At 33.8% G+C, this 21,856-nt stretch overlaps 2 protein-coding genes and 1 long non-coding RNA gene across 8 annotated transcripts; 2 read left to right on the top strand and 1 right to left on the bottom strand.

The window, feature by feature from the left end:
* The first annotated feature begins 2,979 nt into the window (after window positions 1-2,979).
* On the top strand, window positions 2,980-6,237 carry LOC132628944 (uncharacterized). Its single transcript, XM_060344694.1, has 4 exons — window positions 2,980-5,279; window positions 5,373-5,498; window positions 5,764-5,866; window positions 5,959-6,237. The coding sequence occupies exons 1-4, from the start codon at window positions 2,980-2,982 to the stop codon at window positions 6,235-6,237; spliced, it is 2,808 nt and encodes a 935-aa protein (XP_060200677.1).
* A 1,584-nt stretch (window positions 6,238-7,821) lies between these two features.
* LOC132628943 (uncharacterized) lies at window positions 7,822-10,994 on the top strand. Its single transcript, XM_060344693.1, has 5 exons — window positions 7,822-8,146; window positions 8,231-8,323; window positions 8,394-8,495; window positions 8,954-9,307; window positions 10,911-10,994. The coding sequence occupies exons 1-5, from the start codon at window positions 7,970-7,972 to the stop codon at window positions 10,992-10,994; spliced, it is 810 nt and encodes a 269-aa protein (XP_060200676.1). The 5' UTR covers window positions 7,822-7,969.
* Window positions 10,995-15,861: 4,867 nt separating this feature from the next.
* On the bottom strand, window positions 15,862-19,585 carry LOC132627350 (uncharacterized). 6 transcript variants are annotated; one of them, XR_009577846.1, is made up of 3 exons: window positions 16,763-19,301; window positions 16,435-16,588; window positions 15,862-16,288 (listed from the first exon to the last, which is right to left on the bottom strand). It is a non-coding gene; the product is annotated as an uncharacterized LOC132627350 (long non-coding RNA). The 6 variants fall into 6 exon arrangements; XR_009577845.1 differs by having other exon boundaries at window positions 15,862-16,588; window positions 16,763-17,981; window positions 18,378-19,301; XR_009577844.1 differs by having other exon boundaries at window positions 15,862-16,588; window positions 16,763-16,820; window positions 16,926-19,300.
* Window positions 19,586-21,856: the final 2,271 nt, after the last annotated feature.

Below are 21,856 nucleotides of genomic sequence, written 5' to 3'. Positions count from 1 at the left end.
AGGACGGCTGTTTCCGAAAGACCCTCGACTCAATAAAAAGCATAAGAAGAGGTCAGAAAAGGCTAAGAGATTCAAAGCGATATGGAAATGAAATAACGCAAGCGACACAGATAACATAGGATAATCAAAGCACAGGACATAACAGAGAATAGCAGAAATCAGAGCACAAGAAATTATACTGCGATAATGCGACTACTAATAAGAAAAGATAACGAGACTATCTACTAGCCTTCTACCCTAATCTGGGTCCTCCAAACCCTCTTATCTAAGGTCATGTCCTCGGTAAGCTATAACTGTGCCATGTCGTGTCTAATTACCTCTCCCCAATACTTCTTTGGTCCACCCCTACCTCTTCTGAAACCATCCATGGCCAACCTCTCATACCTCCGCACTGGGGCATCTGTGCCTCTCCTCTTCACATGCCCAAACCATCTCAAACCGCCGCAAACCTTAAAAATAACCCCCGTAATCTCACTTCTCGCATCTTGTCTTCCATCGACGCCACTCCCACCTTGTCCCGAATATCCTCATTCCTAATCATGTCACTCTTGGTGTGGCCACACATCCATCTCAACATTCTCATCTTGGCAACTTTCATCTTTTGAAAGTGAGAGATCTTAACTGGCTAACATTCCGCCCCATACAACATAGTCGGTCTAACCACCACTTTGTAGAACTTGCCTTAAGTTGTGGTGGCACCTTCTTGTCACATAGCACTCCGGAAGCAAGCCTCCATTTCATCCACCCTGCCCCAATACGATGTGTGACATCATCGTCAATCTCCCTGCTGCCTTGCATAATAGACCCAAGATACTTGAAACTACTTTTCTTCTGGATGGCCTGGGTACCAAGCCTCACTTCCAAGCCAGCCTCCTGAGGTGCTTCACTGAACTTACACTCTAAGTACTCTGTCTTGGTCTTACTCAGCTTAAATCCTTTAGACTCCAGAGTATGTCTCCAACCCTCCAGCTTAGCGTTAACTCCACTACAAGTCTCGTCGATCAGGACTATGTCATCCGCGAAAAGCATACACCATGGCACCTCACCTTGAATTTTCCGCGTCAATCCATCCATCACCAAGGCAAATAAAAACGGACTAAGAGCTGATCCTTGATGCAACCCCATCACAACTGGAAAGTGCTCTGAGTCTCCTCCTACTGTCCTTACCCTGGTTTTGGCTCCCTCATACATGTCCTTGATCACCCTAATGTACGCCACAGGTACACCTTTAGCCTCCAAGCATCACTACAAAAAAATGCTTAAATTGCGGCGGTTTAATAGAGGGGGTCAGCTACAACCCCCGCAAATTTCATTAAATAGCGGGGGTTTACATGTCCGACACAAATAAAAAAAACTAGCGGGGGTTTGGAACCTCCACCATCTGGGAAAAAAATAGCGCGAAATTTTCCCTCACTTTTTTTTTGGCTTGGCTCTTTTTTCTCTGAAAGAAAAAAGAGCCTCCCTCTCTCTCAAAACCCTCTGCGTCTCAAAACCTCCCTCTCTCACTACTTTTTATTTCTGCAAATATGACCAAACAGACTCAACAAAATCATTAGACTCATTCTAATGAATTGTATTTCTAACTTTGAAATATCCTTTCTCAAACATCAAACGAAATTGGTCCAAACATGGGTACGAAATTAGTTTTAAATAGAAGCTGGAGTTTTTGAATTTAAGGCCATTGATCTCAAAGGTAAATTTTTGCTCAAAATTCTCAATATTCTCAACATTCTACAAACAAAAGGGCACGCAACTTTTAGCTCAAATTTCTCAAAATTGATTTTTCGTGTGAATTTTTCTAATGTGTCCATCACTTTTTTTCTACATAATTTGCAGATCTTTTCCTTGAAGAGCCCAGTTCTTTAGCAAGGAAAGAATTTCTTGAGAACCCAAACTCCTCTTCCTCAATCAACTGGTATCTCTTCAATTATTTCTACAAATGGGTCTTTCATCTTTCCCATTTTTGTTTTTGTAATCTGTAATTATTTTTACAAATGGGTCCCCTTGAACGTGTTTGATTATTTGTGTCAATGAGTCGAATTTTCATACTACAGTATTAGTGTGTTGATTTTGAAATGTAAGTTTAATTATTTCAAGAAAAAAAATAGTTTTTCGGGTTATTTATGTTTGAATGAGTTAAAATTTTATTAGTGTGTTGTTTTTGAAATGTAAGTTGTTTTTGCTTCATGTATGAATGACTTTTGGTGAATGGTTGTGGTTCGTGTAATTCAAAAAGTAAATTTAGTTTTTAAACTGCAATTAATCCATATGAAAATGTGATTAGTTAATGAATATGATGATGAAATTAGGGTTAATGAATATGATGATGAAATTAGTGACGATTAGGAAATAGGATGATGGTTTTGATAGAGTTGCTAAGAGGAGTGGGAGAAATAGAGAGGTTGATACAGTGGTGTGAAGAAACATAACGCCGAGTGTGGCAAGGACTTCGCTGAGATTGAAGAAACGTGTGTCACCTTGAACGTGTTTGATTGTTTGTATCAATGAATGAAATCTCTAGTACAGGATTAGTGTGATGACTTTGCAATGTTAGTTGGTAATCTTGATAAAATGATTGAAAGTTCTACCGTAATAAGAAACAATCCAGATTTGCTTTTATGTTTGATGTTTTTACCATGTATTCAGTGGTTACATTCTGAAGCTTGGTGCACAATTATAATTAACAGCGGTTACACCATGTTTTTGCAATCATTTGTCGTATGAAATGTTAGTCATAAATTTGAGTTTGGCTCTGCTATGAGCATACATATTTATTTACTTTGCTGATCTGTCTCAAATCTATCAGTACTTCGTGAAAATCTCAGTAATATTTTCTTAAGGTGTTTGATTATGTATGTTCTCTGGTAGAATTCATTATTTTTTCATTTTCTATTATGTTCACTTATGCTAATAGGCAACTCATTTTCTTTCTCATGAATTCTTATAGGTGATATTGTTGCACACTAATCTAATTTTTTAATGGATAAATCTTGGATTGGAATGCCAAGGAACACACCGGAGTATGTGATTGGTTTGAATCAATTTTTGAATTTTGCATTTAACAATGCAGCTATAGGAGATAAAATAAAATGTCCATGTCCTAAATGTGGTTCTAGGAAGTGGCAGACCAGGAAAATAGTGTTTAATCATTTGATTGACAAGTCGTTCCCTAAAAATTATGTCACTTGGTTTATGCACGGGGAAATGAATGTATTGCATAATTCCAGAAATAGAGAGGTCACTCAAGATGTACCACCCACTGAAAATCCTGTAGAATTATTGATTAATGAAGCATTTGGGGGCTTAAGGCATGAGGGTGTTGATGTAGGTCCGTCACAAGTGGTGGGAGAAGAAGAAATGTTACATGATATGCCTGCTTCAAATAACAAAGATTTGTTTGAGTTGCTTGGAGATGGACGTCAAGAATTGTATGAAGGGTCTAAGTACTCAAAGTTGGAATTTTTATTAAAGCTTTATCATATAAAGTGTTTGTCTGGGTTAAGTGACAAGGGAATGACTATGATACTAGATCTACTCAGAGATGCATTTAAATTTGCAAATATTCCTAATTCTTTTTATGAGGCCAAGAAAACCATTAAGAAGTTGTGTCTTGATTATGTCAAGATAAATGCTTGTCCAAATGATTGCATGTTGTACTGGGAAGATGATGTTAATGCAGAAACATGCAAGTATTGTCACACTTCTAGATGGAAGCCCGAGAATGAGAGCAATAAATATCATGCACCTACTACAAGTAAGAAACAAAATAAGAAAAGGAAAAAGCCTGCAAAAATTTTGCGCTACTTTCCAGTAAAACCAAGATTACAAAGATTGTTCATGTGCTCTAAGATTGCTGAGCATATGAGCTGGCATGTGGAGGATGGTAACAAAGATGGAACCATAAGATATCCTAGAGATGGTGAGGTATGGAAGAGGTTTGATACAACTTTTCCTGAATTTGCTTCTGATCCTCGAAATGTTCGATTAGGTCTATCTGGTGATGGTTTCAATCCTTTTGGGACAATGAGTACTAATTATAGCATTTGGCCTGCGGTTTTGGTTCCAGATAACCTTCCTCCTTGGCTGTGTATGAAGCAACCAAATTTCATCCTCTCAATGATCATTCCAGGTCCACGTACGACAGGGAATAACATAGATGTATACCTACAACCCCTTATTAAGGAGTTGAATGAGTTATGGAGGGAAGGTGTGGACACTTTTGATTCATCAAAGGATGAAATGTTTAGAATGCGAGCAGCTCTTATGTGGACAGTTAGTGATTTTCCTGGACTTGATATCTTATCTGGTTGGAACACACATACTGGCCTTGCATGCCCCTCTTGTAATTTTGACACAGAACCTTGTCTCCTTCGTCATAGTAGAAAGTGGTGTTGTATTGGCCATCGTCGGTTTTTGGGAAGAAATCATAAATTTAGACTGATGAGGCATCGTTTTGATGGGAATGTTGAAGAGAGGACCCCTCCGAAGAAGTTTTCAGGGTCAGACATCTTGCAACAAGTGAAATATATCAGTGTCACATTTGGAAGACAAACAGAATTGAATGGTAAAAGGAAACGAAATGGGATAGGGAGTGTTGGAGAAGGTGCAACTCAACAAAGGAGAAAAAAAAGCATATTCTTCGATCTTCCATATTGGGAGTTTAACTCGTTGCGCCATAATTTAGATGTTATGCATATTGAAAAAAATGTGTTTGATAATATTATATACTCTTTGCTAAATGATAAAGAAAAATCAAAGGATCATGTTAAGGCTCGAAGAGATCTACAAGATATGGGTATAAGGCGTGATCTTTGGCCGGATGAGAATGATGAATGTAGGCTTGGTGCATTTACAATTCCAAAGGAGAAGAAAGTGACCTTTCTCAAGACTTTAAAGAATATCTCAGTGCCGGATGGTTATTCAAGTAATATATCTCGTTGTATTTATTTGGATCAGAAAAGGATCTTTGGACTAAAAAGTCATGATTGTCACATCCTTATGGAACAATTGTTACCGATAACAATTCGCAATGTGCTTCCAAACCAGGTTGTTGCAACTTTGGTAGAGCTTTCCTCGTTTTTTAGGCATCTTTGTTTGAAAAGCTTAACGCTCGCAGACTTTGAAAAGCTACAAAATCGAATTGTGGAAACTCTGTGCCATCTAGAGATGTTGTTCCCTCCATCATTTTTTACTATAATGGTTCATCTAACTGTTCATCTCGTGGATGAAGTAATACAAGGTGGCCCGGTGCATTATCGATGGATGTATTTTGTTGAAAGGTAAAATATTTCTTATTCAAAATATTTTAATCGATCTTGTAATAGTATTTCACTGTAAATGCTTCTTCTAACACCTTATTATTTTGGTTATAGATTGTTAGGTCATTTAAAGTCCCTTGTAGGGAACAGATCACAACCAGAAGGTTCCATAGCTGAAGGCTACATAGTTGAAGAAGCTCTAACTTTTTGTTCTCGTTATTTTGAGGGAATTGAGTCAAGGTTAAATCGAACTAAACGTGTAAATGATTAACCAAATTGTAAGGAGGCTTCTGAAAAGTCATCTATGTTCCCCCAACAAGGTAAACCTGTTGGAGGTTCCACAACAGAACCATTGACTTTTGGAGAAAACACAAGCTCATCGATATGTGTTACTCAATTGCGCAACAGTGAAGCCATTTGTTGAGTAAGAAATTTAAATTGATTTGATTTATAAGAAACATTTAGAATAATTGGATTTAAATTAATTCATATAACACCTTTGTAGTGAATTTAGACATCACATCAGAAGAAGTAGAGGCCGAAAACTTTCACCAACAGAGGTAGAGAGGAGAGTTAGTAAAGAGTTCCCTGATTGGTTTCCTAAGAGAGTAAGTGAATATTATTAGAATGTTTCCTGATTGGTTTCATAAGTTTTCTTGTATCAATTTATATTTCTAACATAAATGTGTTGTCTATTTAGATAATGAATCTGGATATAGCAGACACTATCTCTGATGATATGAAGTTCTTAGCACAAGGTCCGGCACAAGATGCAAGAAGATTCAGTGCTTATAACATTAATGGATTCAAATTTCGGACTTTATCTAGAGAACAAAGATTAAAAACTCAAAATAGCGGAGTCTTTCTTGTCTCTGACACTTCTTGTGTTGCATCTAGTGCAGATAGATATGCAAGACAAGCAGACCTGCCATATTACGGGAGGTTGGAAGATATTATTGAGCTTAATTACTATGGCTGATTCAGGGTTGTTCTCTTCAAATGTCAGTGGGCTGACACTACTCGAAACAGAGGGTTCAAATCAGATGTTTAGAAGTTTAATTGTGACAACTTCTCTAAATTGATTCACACTGGTGATCGTGAGGATGACGATCCGTATATTGAAGCATCACAAGCAAATATGGTCTATTATGTTGATGATGAAACTGATAAAGCATGGAGTGTGGCTGTACATCTAAAGCCAAGAGATTTGTTTGACATGGGAGAGGTTGATGAAGAGGAAATATACGAGAATGAACCATATCGACAACAAGAATTTGGACAATTTTTTGATGTTGATTATGAGAATATCCAAATTGCAATAGAGGAGCATATGACTGAATAGATATATCATTACCTTTTTAGTTCCCTTCGTCACCTTTTTTTCCCGCTTGATTAGGAAGGTTTCATTAGTGTTTTTTCCAGAACTTACTATCTTTTGGTTAAGAAAGCTATCTTTATTCTTTATGGAATTTTTGAGTTGCTTGTTATTTGGGTTCTGCATAGGATTTAGAAAGTGTTTGACCAGCTGTTATATTGTGGATCTTAATATGTTCAAACATTTCTTGATCTTTCTCATTTACTACTATTTTCAGGAGCTATATTCAATCTTGATGTTTTGCTGTGGATCTGCTTACTAACTTTATTGCTTCCTGCTGCAGGATTCATTATTGAATTGTAGATATGCCAAGGTTCAGGCATTTGCAGAAGAAGCAAAATTCAGTTCAGTCAGTACCTCATCCAGTTGCTGAATTAGGACAATCAACGCCATGCCTGCCAACACATCCGACCATGTCATTTCGGGCAACAACACATCTGGCCCCATCATTTCAACCTACATCGCAGGCGACTCCAACATTTCAGCCGGCATCATAGCCATCTCGATCAGTTCACTCAATATCCCATCCAGCTCCGATGGATCAGGCCGCACCACAGCCGGCTCCAGCAGTTCACCAAGCATCACAACCATCTCGATCAGTTCATTCGACATCAAATTTGGCTTCGACAGATCAGGACTCATCACAACTATCTCTGTCAATTCACTCGACATCATATTTGGCTTCGACAGATCGGGACTCAACACAGCCAGCTCCAACAGTTCAGGCCGCATCCAAAAAGTGTTCTAGGTCGCATTGGATTGTAGACGCAATAGGTAAATACTTTTGACTATCAGTACATATTCAACAGTCCCTTCTAAGTTGTTGTTCATCTCTCTCGTGGCTTCAACTGATCTCTTTTCTTGTTATAGATTCAGAAGAAAATATCAGGAAACTCAGATTGAAAGTTAATGAAGTGATCAATTTAACGTGTGAAGAACGTATTGTGGTTGATTTTGATTACTTGGATGAACCATTTGGAGATGGACGCGGCCTTCTTTCACGCTTTTGTGGAATTTTGGCGTGTGACTGCTCTTTATTTCCAATCAACTTTGACAAATGGTTAAGTTTACCTATTTCATACTTCAACCGCGTCTTCGATCAAATTATAAAGGTATAAGCTCTATATTATTACAACTATATCACTGTTTTTTTTTTTTTTTGGTGAGAAGCACAACTATATCAAATTATAAAGGTATAAGCTCTATATTAGTACAACTATATCACTGTTTATTTTTTGGTGAGAAGCACAACTATATCAAATTATAAAGGTATAAGCTAACCAATGTTTTATTCTTGAAGCCCAAGTTCTTCTTTAGGACAACCGAGTCATTTGCAATGGGACATGTCTATAAATCTATTGGAAAGAAGTGGGATGCAAATAAAAATAACTTGTGGAAGATACATGAAGACCTGCTTAAAAGTAAAATTGAGATTATTGAAAGTGTGCCGGATGCGATTCCACGTAATCAATGGATTTCTTTTGTTGATTACCAATATAAAGATTCAACAAAGGTACTTATGTAACTGCTTATACTAGTATTTCTAATTATATAATTATTTGTTTTTCTAATTGAGTTTCAAGTATATTTTTATAAGGCAATGCGATTAAGAAATGCTGAAAATCGAAAGAAACAGACTATACCACACACAGGCGGCTCCAAAGCCAATGCTACGAGAAGGGCTGAAATGGTGAGTAAATTAACCTACTATGTAATTATTTCTATGTAGTAAATAATTCTTATTTGATTTTTATTTATAGATGGCTCAGACTGGACAAAGGCCTGGACGAGCACAAATATACCTTGCTACTCATAAGAATCAAGATGGAGTATATGTTAATGAAGTAGCAAAAGAAATATGCGTAAGTTTCTGTGAATTCTCAGCTTATCTCAAGAAAAAAATCATGAGGATTGGGGAGTAGGGCAGATAATTGAAGCGAGCTAATGCTGATTTTTGTATCTGAAAAACTGATCGGTGGTCATCTGATTGAAGTTTTTTGTTCAAGGTCTTTAAGCATAAGCTATAGCTATGAATATTAATAAACTGGAGTAGTATTAATATAGCAATATGATCTGATTCTATGCTCTCTGTTTCATTGTTTGAAGTTATTTTTTTCAAATTTGTCCTTAGAATCCCATCTATTTGCTTTGTATCCTAAGTTTAAGGAATCAAGTTAAAGTTTTTCCATCTTATGGGTTAAAAATTAATGAGCTCACACAATCTGCTTCATAGTTAAAAGCCATGTCTCTTAAGTTCTGTCTTATTTAATTTCATGCATTCCTATTGGTTTATTTGTGACAATGAGTTTTGTATGTGTAGGAAAAAATTGAGTTAGCTTTAAGCCAAAGCATCATAGACGAGTCTCAAATTTCGCAAAATGATGTCGTCGGCAAGGTGCTAGGAGAAGAGCACTCTGGGAGGGTGAGGTGCTTGGGATTAGGACCTATCCCCAATAAAGTTTTTAAACAAGCAAGACCTCGTTTCGGCGGTACAAGTGCTTCAAGAAGTGAAGGTTCATGTTCGTCCCAATGTCAACAGAACCATAAGAAAATGATGAATGCTCAAGAAAAAATGATGAATGCTTTCAAGTCATATATGATAATGAAAGAAGGGACGATACCAGAACAGTTTGCGGGGTTCTTTGCTTCTTCTTCGGCGGTTTCTCCTACAACAGTAAGTAAAGTTCTTCATTTCCTTTTCATTTAATTGGTCTGAAATTTTTTGGATTTGTTTTCTCTTTGAAAAATGACGAGACTACTGTGGCTGTTATTGTATGTTGGTTAATTTTGTGTCTGGAAAAATAGTACCGGCATTCAGATGATCCAATTGTAATATGATGGTCCTTTCCTATCCACTGTTGGGATGTATGATTCAACTGTGTACAATCCTTTCTCAATGCCTGCTTAAGGAAATCAAGTTTTTAGTGATTAGGAAAAAAAAAAAGGGAGACTTCTCTTTGTGTCAATGAAGTCTGGTTTGTTGTGTAACAAATTGAAGTTGCATAAGAAACAAGCAAACAGAGAGTAAAAACAGAGTAGTACATTCTGGTTTGTTGTGTACTAAAATAATAGATAAGAGTTCCTAGTCCTGAGATCACTCACTAAAAGTTAGATGTTAGCAATTTTTTTGGCAACTTTGTGCTGACGTTGCTTGTAATTATCCAGGGACTAGAAGTGTTTTTTAGGAAGTTTAAAACTTCATTTTTTGAGGTTGTTTAGTAGTTGATCATTAGCTGTTTAAATTGATTCTTGGGGATAAAGTTTGATGAAAAGGTTTAAATACTATATATTAAAAATTCATTAGTATGTATAGAAATTTGATTTTGAGGTGTATGGTGTAGTTTGAATTGATTCTTGACCTTAAATTTTGACGAACTACTATGGATTAATAAAGAAAATAGAATCATTTTTATGTTTAAAGATTTGATTTTGAGGTGTTTAAAGATTTGATTTTGACGTGTTTGGCTACTGACTTATTTTCTGTTTGAATTGATTCTTGGCCTTAAATTTTGATGAACTACTATGAATTAATATAGAAAATATAATCATTGTGTAAAGATTTGAACCTCCTACTGACTGTTCATGGTACTGGAAGAAGATATGCTCCATTAGAGATAAATTTAAAGCTGGATATGTGGGCAATGGGTGGATAACACAGAGTGGTAGCTACAAAATTCATAGTGGCTATCAATGGAGGAAAGGAGACCAAGAAGCATGGTATTGGGAGAGGTGGTGTGGAATAAACTCAATATATCAAAACAGAGTTTCATTTGCTGGATAGTAGGACATGACAGGATCCTTACAAGATCAAGACTACAAAAAATAGGGGTGTGCCATGATAACAAGTGTGTCATATGTGAGGAGCAGGAGGAAAAACCTGAACACCGCTTCTTTCAGTGTCATTTCTCACAGGAATGTTTAAGGCTTATACTTCAATGGCTGGGCCTCGGGGTGCAAAATCTGAACCTTCGTGGCCTATGGAGGAGAATGGCAAGGAACATCAATGGGAGGAAAGGCAGGGCATTTGGGACTGAATAAAAAGGAAAGAGTGTCGTATAAATTTAGACCGAGGGAGCAGTATTTATATGAAACTGATTGTAGCTAGTGTGAGATGAAAAAGAGGTTTAGTTACTTTTGAATGTGATTGATGCTTAATTCATTACTATGTTTTATTTTCTACTGTATGAGCAGTTGGATTTCCAAATTAAACTTGAATAAAGAGTTGTGGTATTATCAGGATGGTAGCTAACTCTATTTCTATGCTTTTCATTATGCAGCCAAGTGATGCGGCTAGTGGATCCCTTTCGCCCATGGATGCAAGAAGATCATGCGGTGATAGTAATCATAGTGACAACTGTTGATTTCATTGTATTGTTTGGTAGGAACGGATGTTAGAACGCTGGAGTGAATGTATTGTGTTTAAATTTAGTTTTTGAGTGATCTGATAATGCTACTTAAATTTTTAGTTTCAAAAACTAATGGTACTTTATGATAACATTTGTGATTTTACGATATGTTATCGATATCTCTTAAAGTTTTAATGTTTTTTTTGCTTTGATTATGATTTCCAGCTTAATTAGTGATTTTGTAATCGATAATATATAAAACAATTCAATGAATTGTTGGGGGATATGAGACTGCCAGGACCTTTAAATATAAGCTAATTTTAAAAAAATATATATATATATGTATTGCGGAGGTTCTAAACCGCCGCAATCTGTAATTGAGAATTATTTTTAAAAGATTAAATTTTAAAATTACGGGGGTCAACTGCCGTAAAATAACAGCCGCAAATTAGTTCTGGCGGTCAGCAAAAAACCTCCGCTAATTGATTGCGATAGCTGTTATTGTGGGGGTTTTGACAACTGCCGCAACAACACATTGCGGGGGTTTCAAACCGCCGCAAACCTTAAAAATAACCCCCGTAATCTCGCTTCTCGCATCTTGTCTTCCATCGACGCCACTCCCACCTTGTCCCGAATATCCTCATTCCTAATCATGTCACTCTTGGTGTGGCCACACATCCATCTCAACATTCTCATCTCGGCAACTTTCATCTTTTGAAAGTGAGAGATCTTAACTGGCTAACATTCCGCCCCATACAACATAGTCGGTCTAACCACCACTTTGTAGAACTTGCCTTAAGTTGTGGTGGCACCTTCTTGTCACATAGCACTCCGGAAGCAAGCCTCCATTTCATCCACCCTGCCCCAATACGATGTGTGACATCATCGTCAATCTCCCTGCTGCCTTGCATAATAGACCCAAGATACTTGAAACTACTTTTCTTCTGGATGGCCTGGGTACCAAGCCTCACTTCCAAGCCAGCCTCCTGAGGTGCTTCACTGAACTTACACTCTAAGTACTCTGTCTTGGTCCTACTCAGCTTAAACCCTTTAGACTCCAGAGTATGTCTCCAACCCTCCAGCTTAGCGTTAACTCCACTACGAGTCTTGTCGATCAGGACTATGTCATCCGCGAAAAGCATACACCATGGCAGCTCACCTTGAATTTGCCGCGTCAATCCATCCATCACCAAGGCAAATAAAAACGGACTAAGAGCTGATCCTTGATGCAACCCCATCACAACTGGAAAGTGCTCTGAGTCTCCTCCTACTGTCCTTACCCTGGTTTTGGCTCCCTCATACATGTCCTTGATCACCCTAATGTACGCCACAGGTACACCTTTAGCCTCTAAGCATCTCCATAGGATCTCTCTTAGAACTTTGTCGTAAGCCTTTTCTAGGTCTATGAATACCATGTGTAAGTCCCTCTTCCTCTCCCTATACTGCTCCACCAATCTCCTCACAAGAAGAAAATGAAACTAAACAAATTTTCAACTTCAATCTTACATGGAAATAAAATACTGAATAAACGGTAGTAACAGGCCATTCCCTTCAAGTTCTGATACCATTACAATTCTTTTGACCCCAAAATTTTTACGAAAATTACATTAGGTCACCCGACAATAACTCTTATAGTAATTGCCAATAACTCCTATAGTAATGCCTAATAAGAAAACTAAAGGAATCCATTAAGTAAGGTATTATCGACATCAATCCTAGGAGGATAAAAGTCTAATTAATGTTAAGAAGAAAATTAAAAAACTAAAATAGAAAAGGAAAAACCATTCAGGTAAATATGAAAAGCAGAGTAATGTACTTCTATTATTGTGCCAGGGAAATTGGAATGTAATATTACTACAAAATCTCTCCTGAAAATGAATCAAAGAAGAGAACAGAAAATAATATCCATCACATCTCAACCAAGAAGAAATATGTTGCACAGAGTTGACAACCCAGCCTGTAGTAAGGTGATTTTTTTCTTCAAAATTCATGAGTTTCCTAACAATCTGCACACGCAAGGAGAATAGAAGAATACTTCATATTAATGGAATAGATCAGTAACAAATAGAGTCTTGACTGTTTGTCAACCCACTAATCTTTCAGCATTATTTAAATTAGTTTGTAGGAAAAAAGAAGTGAGATTAGTCGCAAGATTACATTTCTAAAACATCATCATTAATTTTATTTTTTTTGAATTGTATCTGTGTTAATATGGAGTACTATCAAGGAGAGCTTAGAGTTATAAATAATCTATTTTACATTTTCAGATCCATAGAGATCAGTTAGACGGAACTGCCAGCTCCAAAAATAAAATGCAAAGCAAAAGATCAAGGAGCGAAAAGAAAGTCTGTTAGAAGTGAAAAAAAAGGAAAAGAAAAATCATATTAGAAATATATTGCTAATCCATAATTGTCGCTGTCCAAATCATACAATTCAAAGTTATAAATTAACATCATATAGTAACTCTTTTAGCATGTTACCTACTGTTGTCTGTATTCAGTACTGAGTTCCCTTTTTTTGTTTTTTTTAAAGCAACAAAGAACATTACCTTTAAATACTTGTTCTATGTCTGATCTACTGACAAAATAAAAACAACAGAAGTTATCCAAAAGAGAAAATCAAATTAAAAGCAAAAGTAACTTAAACTACCAGATTGATGAGAGGTTAATATTTTGTTAATAATTCAATGTGAAAAGAAAGCAAAATCTTCTCACCGTGAGTGTGGAGTAGTTGGAAGTGCTCAATTCACTTGATTTGGTCAAGATTTTAAGACTAAACTCTATCTTTACAGATCTTTCATCATTAGGAATTGGCCTATTCATATATTCATATGATAATTTCATCACTTTTGATTTTAGAATGTTGAAATTTACCTAAAACAAAGAAGTTGTCTTCACATAAGAGCTAATCAAAGAAGAGTTACAGAAGATTGGACATGCATGACCCCAAAATAGAAATGGGAGACGAACAACTGCATGCTTTCCACGGACAACCCTTAAATTATATTGAAGTGGTGTGACTTTTGGGTTTCTATAACGATTTTTTATTTAATTGACTGTTTTATATGATTTTAATATTTTGAATAGGTGTAATTATTAGTGGCAAGTGATGGCAGATATAAAGCTATTAAATAGTGAGTGAATCTTTATTATGGGTGGAGAGATGAAACCTTTAATTTTATTTAATTAAATAGAGAAATGAAGAGGAAAATGTCAAAAAATTGAGAAAAAAGATAAATGTCAATGGAGGTCATAGAGAGGTGTCACGTAGAATTGTCTGCTTAGCTTTATATTATATATAGATATAGATTTTAGCTAATACAACCAATTAAATGCAGGACAAATTTAATACCAAAAAATTAAGGGCCATGACCATTCGCTCATCTAGTTTAGAGAAATTAGCCCAATTATTATTTTCTTACCCGATTTAGCCCAATTAATTTAAACCTGGTCATCACTCCCTTTTCTCTCTCCCACGTGACTATCTTTTCAGTCAACCCCCTATGTCTCTCTTTGTTCTTCTCTCCAGATGTCCATCTCTCTCTCTATCTCTATCTACCTTTCCATATTTCTTTCTTATTTGTTTCTTTCTTGTGCTCCTTCTTGCTACAAACTCAAATTAGTTAAAATAAGGATGGTAACGAATGTTTTGTAACTCCCATCTCAAAGAGGAAAAGCTTTCAGATCTGAAATAAAAAAGGTTCAATAGCAAATTGCTGGACAACTTCTGTATCTTCTTCTAGTTCTTTTTTTTCTTGTTTGGTGATTATGGTGTTAAAATGGAGGTGTAATGGCAGTGGGATGGTGTTTTTGCATGCTAAATGTGTATGATAGGTGTATCTACACTGTTATACATAGTTATACAACGTATATGCACGATTATACACTATTTATATAATATAGATACATTACCTAGATAGTGTATAACTATTGTATAGCAGTGTATATGGATATATACACATCTCTTATACATTATTATATAATTTGTATACACTTTATACGTAGTTATACAACGTATATACACTATTTATACAATGGATAAATTACCTATACAATGGATAAGTATTGTATAGCAATGTATATGGATGTATACACATCTCCTATACATTATTATATAATGTGTATACACTTTATAATGATGCTGGTGGTTTAATGACAATCTTTTATAGTAATGAGTTGTGGAAGGCTGGTGATGTGATCCTTTTTATTTTTGATGAATTTCATACAGAAAAAATGAAGATAAAATTTGATTAAGAGCGAGGAAGGATGAAATTGTGAGAGATGATGATTGTCTTGTTTTTTTTTTTTTTTAACTAGTAGTAGTAGGTCAATCTTCAGAAAAATATTAATCAAGAAATAGTTTTGACGTCTTGTTGGAATGCACATTGTTACATTATCCCATAACTTTTTATTATCTTGTGCTTCACTTAATGCTTTTACACATTGCTCTCATTTTAGTATAGTGGTCCTAGGACCTGCACAAAGCATAAATAATAGCATAAAATATTAAGCTTATCAAATTATGATTTTACTTATTTGAGTGCATTACATCACATTTTAATTAAACCTCAACTGCATCTTGTTTCTTACTGCACTGCCGAAGAACAAAAGATTTTATGAAGTTAAAATAATTTTAAAATCTTCAAAATGATATTCCTTTTGGAGATGAGGACTTAAACTGAAACTTATGGAAATACATTTTGTGTCAAATAACAACAACAACAACAACATACCCAGTATAATTCCACAAGTGTGTCAAATAAAAGACATCAAGTTGAATCAGCATCATCATATAAGAATTCCTTTTGAAAATTAAAAACAAAATATATAAGTAGTATTAAAAAACTAAAAACAAAAGTCAAACACCAAAGTTAGGAAATTGAAAAGCACAAAGGCAGGATGCATTCTTTTCTCTTTAATTTAATTAAGAGATTATGCAATTCATCGGATAGAAGAACAGATAATTAATATTTACAACCGTTAAATCTACATCAAATGTAAAACCAACGAAAAGAGCACCATAAAAAGGAAAATGAGAACAATATCAACCACAACTTTGAAAAAAGATTTTTTTTTTTTTTTTTAATTTAGCAGAACACATCGTTAAAAATAAACATTTGAAACTTCAAGATGATATTGATGACTTTGGAGACACAACCTTCTTAATGAAAATGTGGAGACACAACCTTCTTAAAGAAAATGTGATTTCAATAAAACCCACATATCATTTGTCATAGTTTCGCTTTTCCCTCTTCATTTCCTTCTTCTGTAATTCGCCACTCTTCTTCTCCCTCCTTCATTCTTCTTTCTCTATTCAACAAATCAAAATAACCAAATCAATTGAATAGCCAGTAAAAAGAAAACAATAAAAAATAACTCTCAATTAATATATATGCATTAGAACATGAATTTTTATGCTGAAAATTGAGCTGATCCATAGGCATGCCATAGTAAACCATGTCATCAAGGAGCTTGCATATTTTTCCCTTTGCCTTTTGGGCTGCATTATTAGAACGAATCTTTGTATCAAAATTCCTTGCTATGCAGTTTTGTTCCTCCTTTGTTTATCTTTCATGAAAGGAGGAAGTGATATTTCCACTGCCAGTAAATCTTTCAGGAGTAAAAAGGAAAAACGGAAAGAAGAAGAAGAAAAAAAAAAAAAAAAAAAGGAAAGTTAGCCACAAAAATATCTTCCATTGATTCAAAATACATGCATATGATTAAAAATTAATGTATAATATATTAAAATAACACAATGTAACTTATTAAGAATATAAATATTACCATAATTGTTATCGTTGAGTACATTCGAGTCCAACAATCTCCGAAAGACCAGTACATACTGCAAAAGTTAATATCCACAAATGTGAGAATTTTAAAGATGCAATCCGTAAAATAAAATTTAGGGGTGAAGGCAAAGAAAAGAGCATTTCTCTTATCATCTCACCCTTTCTCTAGAATTTATTTGAGTGTTGAGAAAGGCAACACTCAAATGCTACTGCAGTTGTCTTGTTAGACAGGCTCCATTATATACTACTATCACAAAAAACAAATACAACTTGAAAGAAAGCAAAATTCTGAATGTTAACATCCCTAAGAAACTACCGGAAATTGTTCTAATGGAAGTTGGCAACTGAAGGTCCATAAAAACATCATGATGAGCAGCCACTTTTACAGCAACCATGGAGCACTCTCTACTCTGCAAAATCATGGCTCATAGTGTTTCGAGAAGCTGTATTCTTGTAAAAAGTATAAGATGCACTTCAATAGACTTATTGGGGAGAAAAAGCGATCAGGTTTACTTAAGTACCTGATGATGAGTCTCGAAAAAATTGATCACTTCCTCCATGTGATTTCTATGGAACCCCAGTATCATCCAATCTGATATGTTTGAGAAATGCAGGTCTGGAATAAGTGGAAAATTTATAAAAAAGTAATTATGGGCGATCTTTACCTCGACATATCCAAAGATACCAGAGCTCATGTCGCTTTTAGGAAAACCCATAGCTATGATATTCTCTATTATATAAGTCTGTGGTACAAACAACATGAAGATATTACATGATTCAAAAATAATAAGCGAAGCAAAATCTCAATAAATCATCTTTAAGATGATATTTCCTTTTCGAATAAGGACTTAAACTTAAATTTAAACACAAAATGTGTAGATTTACACCAACTTAAATACATTTTGTGTCAAAAATAAAAGACACATCAAATTGAATTTAGAGGTGAAGGCAAAGAATAAAAAAAAATAAAAGAACATGTACTATCGATTCCTAAAGTTCTAAAACATTAAAAGCAAAAGCAAATTAGAAATCGTGCTTTGAAATAACACAAAAACAAAAATTCACAATTTGTTGAAATAACTCCTTCTGCTATCCACCATCAATTTTACATTGAGCCCTTTTATAAAGCAAATAATATGATATTCTCAAACTCTGAAAATTAGTATTAATCCCATTGTAGTTGATACTTGAAAGATCCCCCTAATTCTCCAAACCTATAAGAGATTAGAGACGTGTTACAATAGAACAATAGCATATGTATAGACATAGTACTGTTGCACACCTTGTATTTCAAATAAAAGTTTAGTTTTTCAATTGAAATTCCATGCAGATAAGACGAAATACTTGCTAAATTTGTGGATTTAGGTCCAAATGCATAATCAAAAGCATATATTCTGTCTCTGCTACGATTCTGAATGTGATCAAAATAATTCTTTGGCAGGTCAGGATCTAAATAACAACCTCCTACATTCATCAGTGTTGTCATGAAGCAAATACATTCATCAGTGTTATCTCTATATAATAATCATGTTCAAAGAAAAAATACAGTGCTTTACAGATATAAGAGTAGAAAAATGATTAGAGGGAAAGTGAAACACAAAACTACATACCTTATCATGGTTTACTCTAATAGCCTCCTTCTCTATCTGTCAATGACCTAGATTTCACGGCTACCTACATCCATGAGAATGATACAAACTAAGAAAATTACACATCTGTTTCTGCATCAGTCACATCCCCTTCTTGATCCTGCATATCTTTCTTCGTTTGATGGTCAGATCTGATATCATTCCTGCTCAACATAAGCATGCAATAACAGCCACTAATAACCATCAACCGTAAAGAAAAAATGTGGGACTCTCCCAGGTTCACAATTTCACAGACATAACATTTTCCCTATCATTGCTTTGATCCCTGGAAACGATAGGGAAATCTATATGACAACATCCAATTAAAAAGTAAAAAGTATTAAGCAATTGGTTTTCTAAAGAACCCAAACATAAATAGTTTTTGTAGGAAATCATCTCAATGGAAAAGCTCATCCCTTTCTGTGTCATCTGTTGACACCGAATAAGATCGTTCTTTTGCGTAGCAAACATCCCTTGCTGAAGATACTGTCCTTCCCAATAACCGAATTCGGTATCGTTCGTTATTGTGACATGGAACATCTTTTATCTTCAAAATTTGATTTCCCCCTTCAAAATGAATGCTGTATATCCTATTCAAAAAACAGATTTAAAAATGGCTTCAGCATTCAAATCCAAGCCTTCTCTTTCAGAAATTTGTACATACCCTGCACTTTTACATCCCACAAAGAAAAAAATCAATTAAATATAGATCTATTGAACAATAGGATAAGAAAAAAAATCAAGATTGATTTTACTAAATTGCACAATTTTTTTTTTTCTGGAGAAACTGAAAAAGAGAAGAGAGGGAGAGAGTGGGAAATTGGAGCAAGTGGAAGAGGTTATCATCACTTATTGGAACTCTAAAAAATAAGCGGGATAAAAGTGAGTGGGCAGTTTTATTTCGCAGTTTTTGTGTAGTATGCGTGTTTTGTGAAGTGCCACTTTTTTTTTCTCTTTTTTTTTTTTTTTTTTTTCATTTTTCTGTTTCTACTTTAAATTTGAGTTTTGTGGTTACACACTTGCGATGATGTCACTGTTTCGCAACTTGCAGTTTTTTATTTCTTAATAAGTTTGCTAAGTGTTTTATTTATTTATTTTTCTTTTTAAATTTGAGATTTTTCTGGTGATGACACTTGTCATCATATCCTTGCTTTGCCTCTCCTATTATATATGAATAGATATGAAATAGAATCTATATATATATATATATATATAAAGGAAAGGTACAAGTAATGCGGTTAACCCAAGTGACAAGCTAATAACAAGTCACTTAACAATTTTAAGACAAAGCTAATGAGAATTATGACAAAGCAAATTTAAAACATAATTTTTAAAATTGACAAAATAAAGTTATTAAATTTGAATTGAAAGATAAGCACTGACAACATCAAATTCAAAATCAACAAATTTCCATTTCATGCTTTTACTTATTGAACTTGCAATTATTTTAAAGTTTTAAAATTTGAGTTAAAGTTATCCAAATTCGATTAATAAGTGATAAGATTCCATATATATTTGAACAGTTATCTTCTATATATAATTATATACTATGCCTAAATTTAAAAATTATTACTCAACATGGTAATCGAATAATAGATATATATTAATATTTACAACAATTGGTATTTTTTTCAGTCAAAAGAAATCTATATCTATATTTATATTATATATATATATATATATATATATATATATATATATATATATATATATATATATATATATATATATATATATATATATATATATATATATATATATATAAAATAGGAGAGATGCAAGTAATATGATTAAGCCAAATTGCAAGCTAATAATTAGCCACTTGGCAATTTTAAGACTATATTAATTATATATTATTTGTTGTAATAACTAATAATTTAAATTGAACTTAAAAGATTTTAAAACTTGAATTGGATGATGAACCTTTTGAAATTTAAATTAAAGGATAAAGCAGAATCCATATGTACATTAGATTTGAATATGACATTTTTTAGGTGTAGTAGTTATCCATCATAGCTTCACTAATATATATTTTTTTTTAAAAAAAATTAAGCTTATCATTGAAAGATAAACTTTTTGAATTTGTAAAGGTATCATTTTTAGATTCGAAAGGTAACACGATCAATTCAAATTTAAAATTATTGAATAAATATTAGAGAATTAATTTTACTACAAAAGTTGTTGATAAGTGTACAGTTTATGTCATTCAAGAAGAGGCATAGGAGTTACAAAGTTTTAAATTTCACTTTGCGTTACTTGAAATCCCATTAAAAAAATTACTCACTCCATTATTTTGAATTAATAAATAAAACTTAATAATAATACTAAAAAACTAGCTAATTGATAACTTAATGCAAAGAAAGAATTTTCACGAGCAAATATAAGTAAGAAATATATTATTTGATAATATAGTATTGAATAATAATAAACTTCGGAGCAATAGACTAGAACTTAAAACAAACAAACAAAAAGTTCATTTAGATAATTTTAGCAATAGCAATTAAAAAATAAAGAAGTCCTTAGTGGCATTATATTTTATAGTAGTCATATTTAGGAGTAAAAGATAAGGATTAAGGATCTTGGAGTCTATCTTTTAAGTATACGTTGTGTTTTTTTAAAAAGAAAAAAAAAACAGATCCTGTACCTATTAGCTTATTATTTGGTATGGTTTTTGAATTTGAATTTAGATGAATTTGAGTTGGAGTAAAGTTCCAACTTCTAACCTCTTATATATACTTCATCAACGACACAATCTTTTCAGAGTTATTTCTTTTCTCTCTTTTTGTTGTTGATTATTAGTTTTTAGTAATTATGCTTATCAAGGTTTAGAGGGAAGAGCTATTATTATCATTGGCTCTGTGCACTATCTTAAGAACACTTATCAAATGAATCCTTATTTCTTTTTATGTCTCACTTTCTTAACTATTACTATTGGTGAAATTGTTTTCTTTTGAGAAATGAAATACAGGTCTTCTATTGGTTCGTGAAATGCTCAAGTTTAACTATATATACGGAAGTCAATGGAAAAGGAAATGTACCTCGAAGAGGTGATGAATCAAGAAACTTCAAACTGAAAATATCTCCCTTCTATTACCTTTTATTTGAAATGGCTTTGAAATTTTATGAAAATGTCAAAATATTTTCCACCTCACGTATTGTTTCTGTCCTAATACTTACAAAGAGTAGAAAAAATCTAAACTTTTTGTTCGTATACCTTTTATTGTATACCTTTTATTTTTATTTTTATCATTGAGCTTAGATTTTTATGGTGTTTTCAAGTAAAAAGGTAATCTTTTCCAGTTGTGGTTTGTTTTCTTGGACTAACAATGAAAATTTTCTTAGCATATACATTTTGCAGTGTTACAAGTAAGTTGAATGGATAATTTTCTTTATAGCTTGAAAATTTTAGTATTAAATTATAATTAAGTGTGCTACAACAAATGAGGGTAGATAAACGAAAA

Source organism: Lycium barbarum, chromosome 2 (genome assembly GCF_019175385.1).
Source record: "Lycium barbarum isolate Lr01 chromosome 2, ASM1917538v2, whole genome shotgun sequence".
NCBI classification, from domain to species: domain Eukaryota; kingdom Viridiplantae; phylum Streptophyta; class Magnoliopsida; order Solanales; family Solanaceae; genus Lycium; species Lycium barbarum.
Note: the sequence above shows the minus strand (reverse complement) of the source record. Positions and strands in the feature narration are given on the sequence as shown.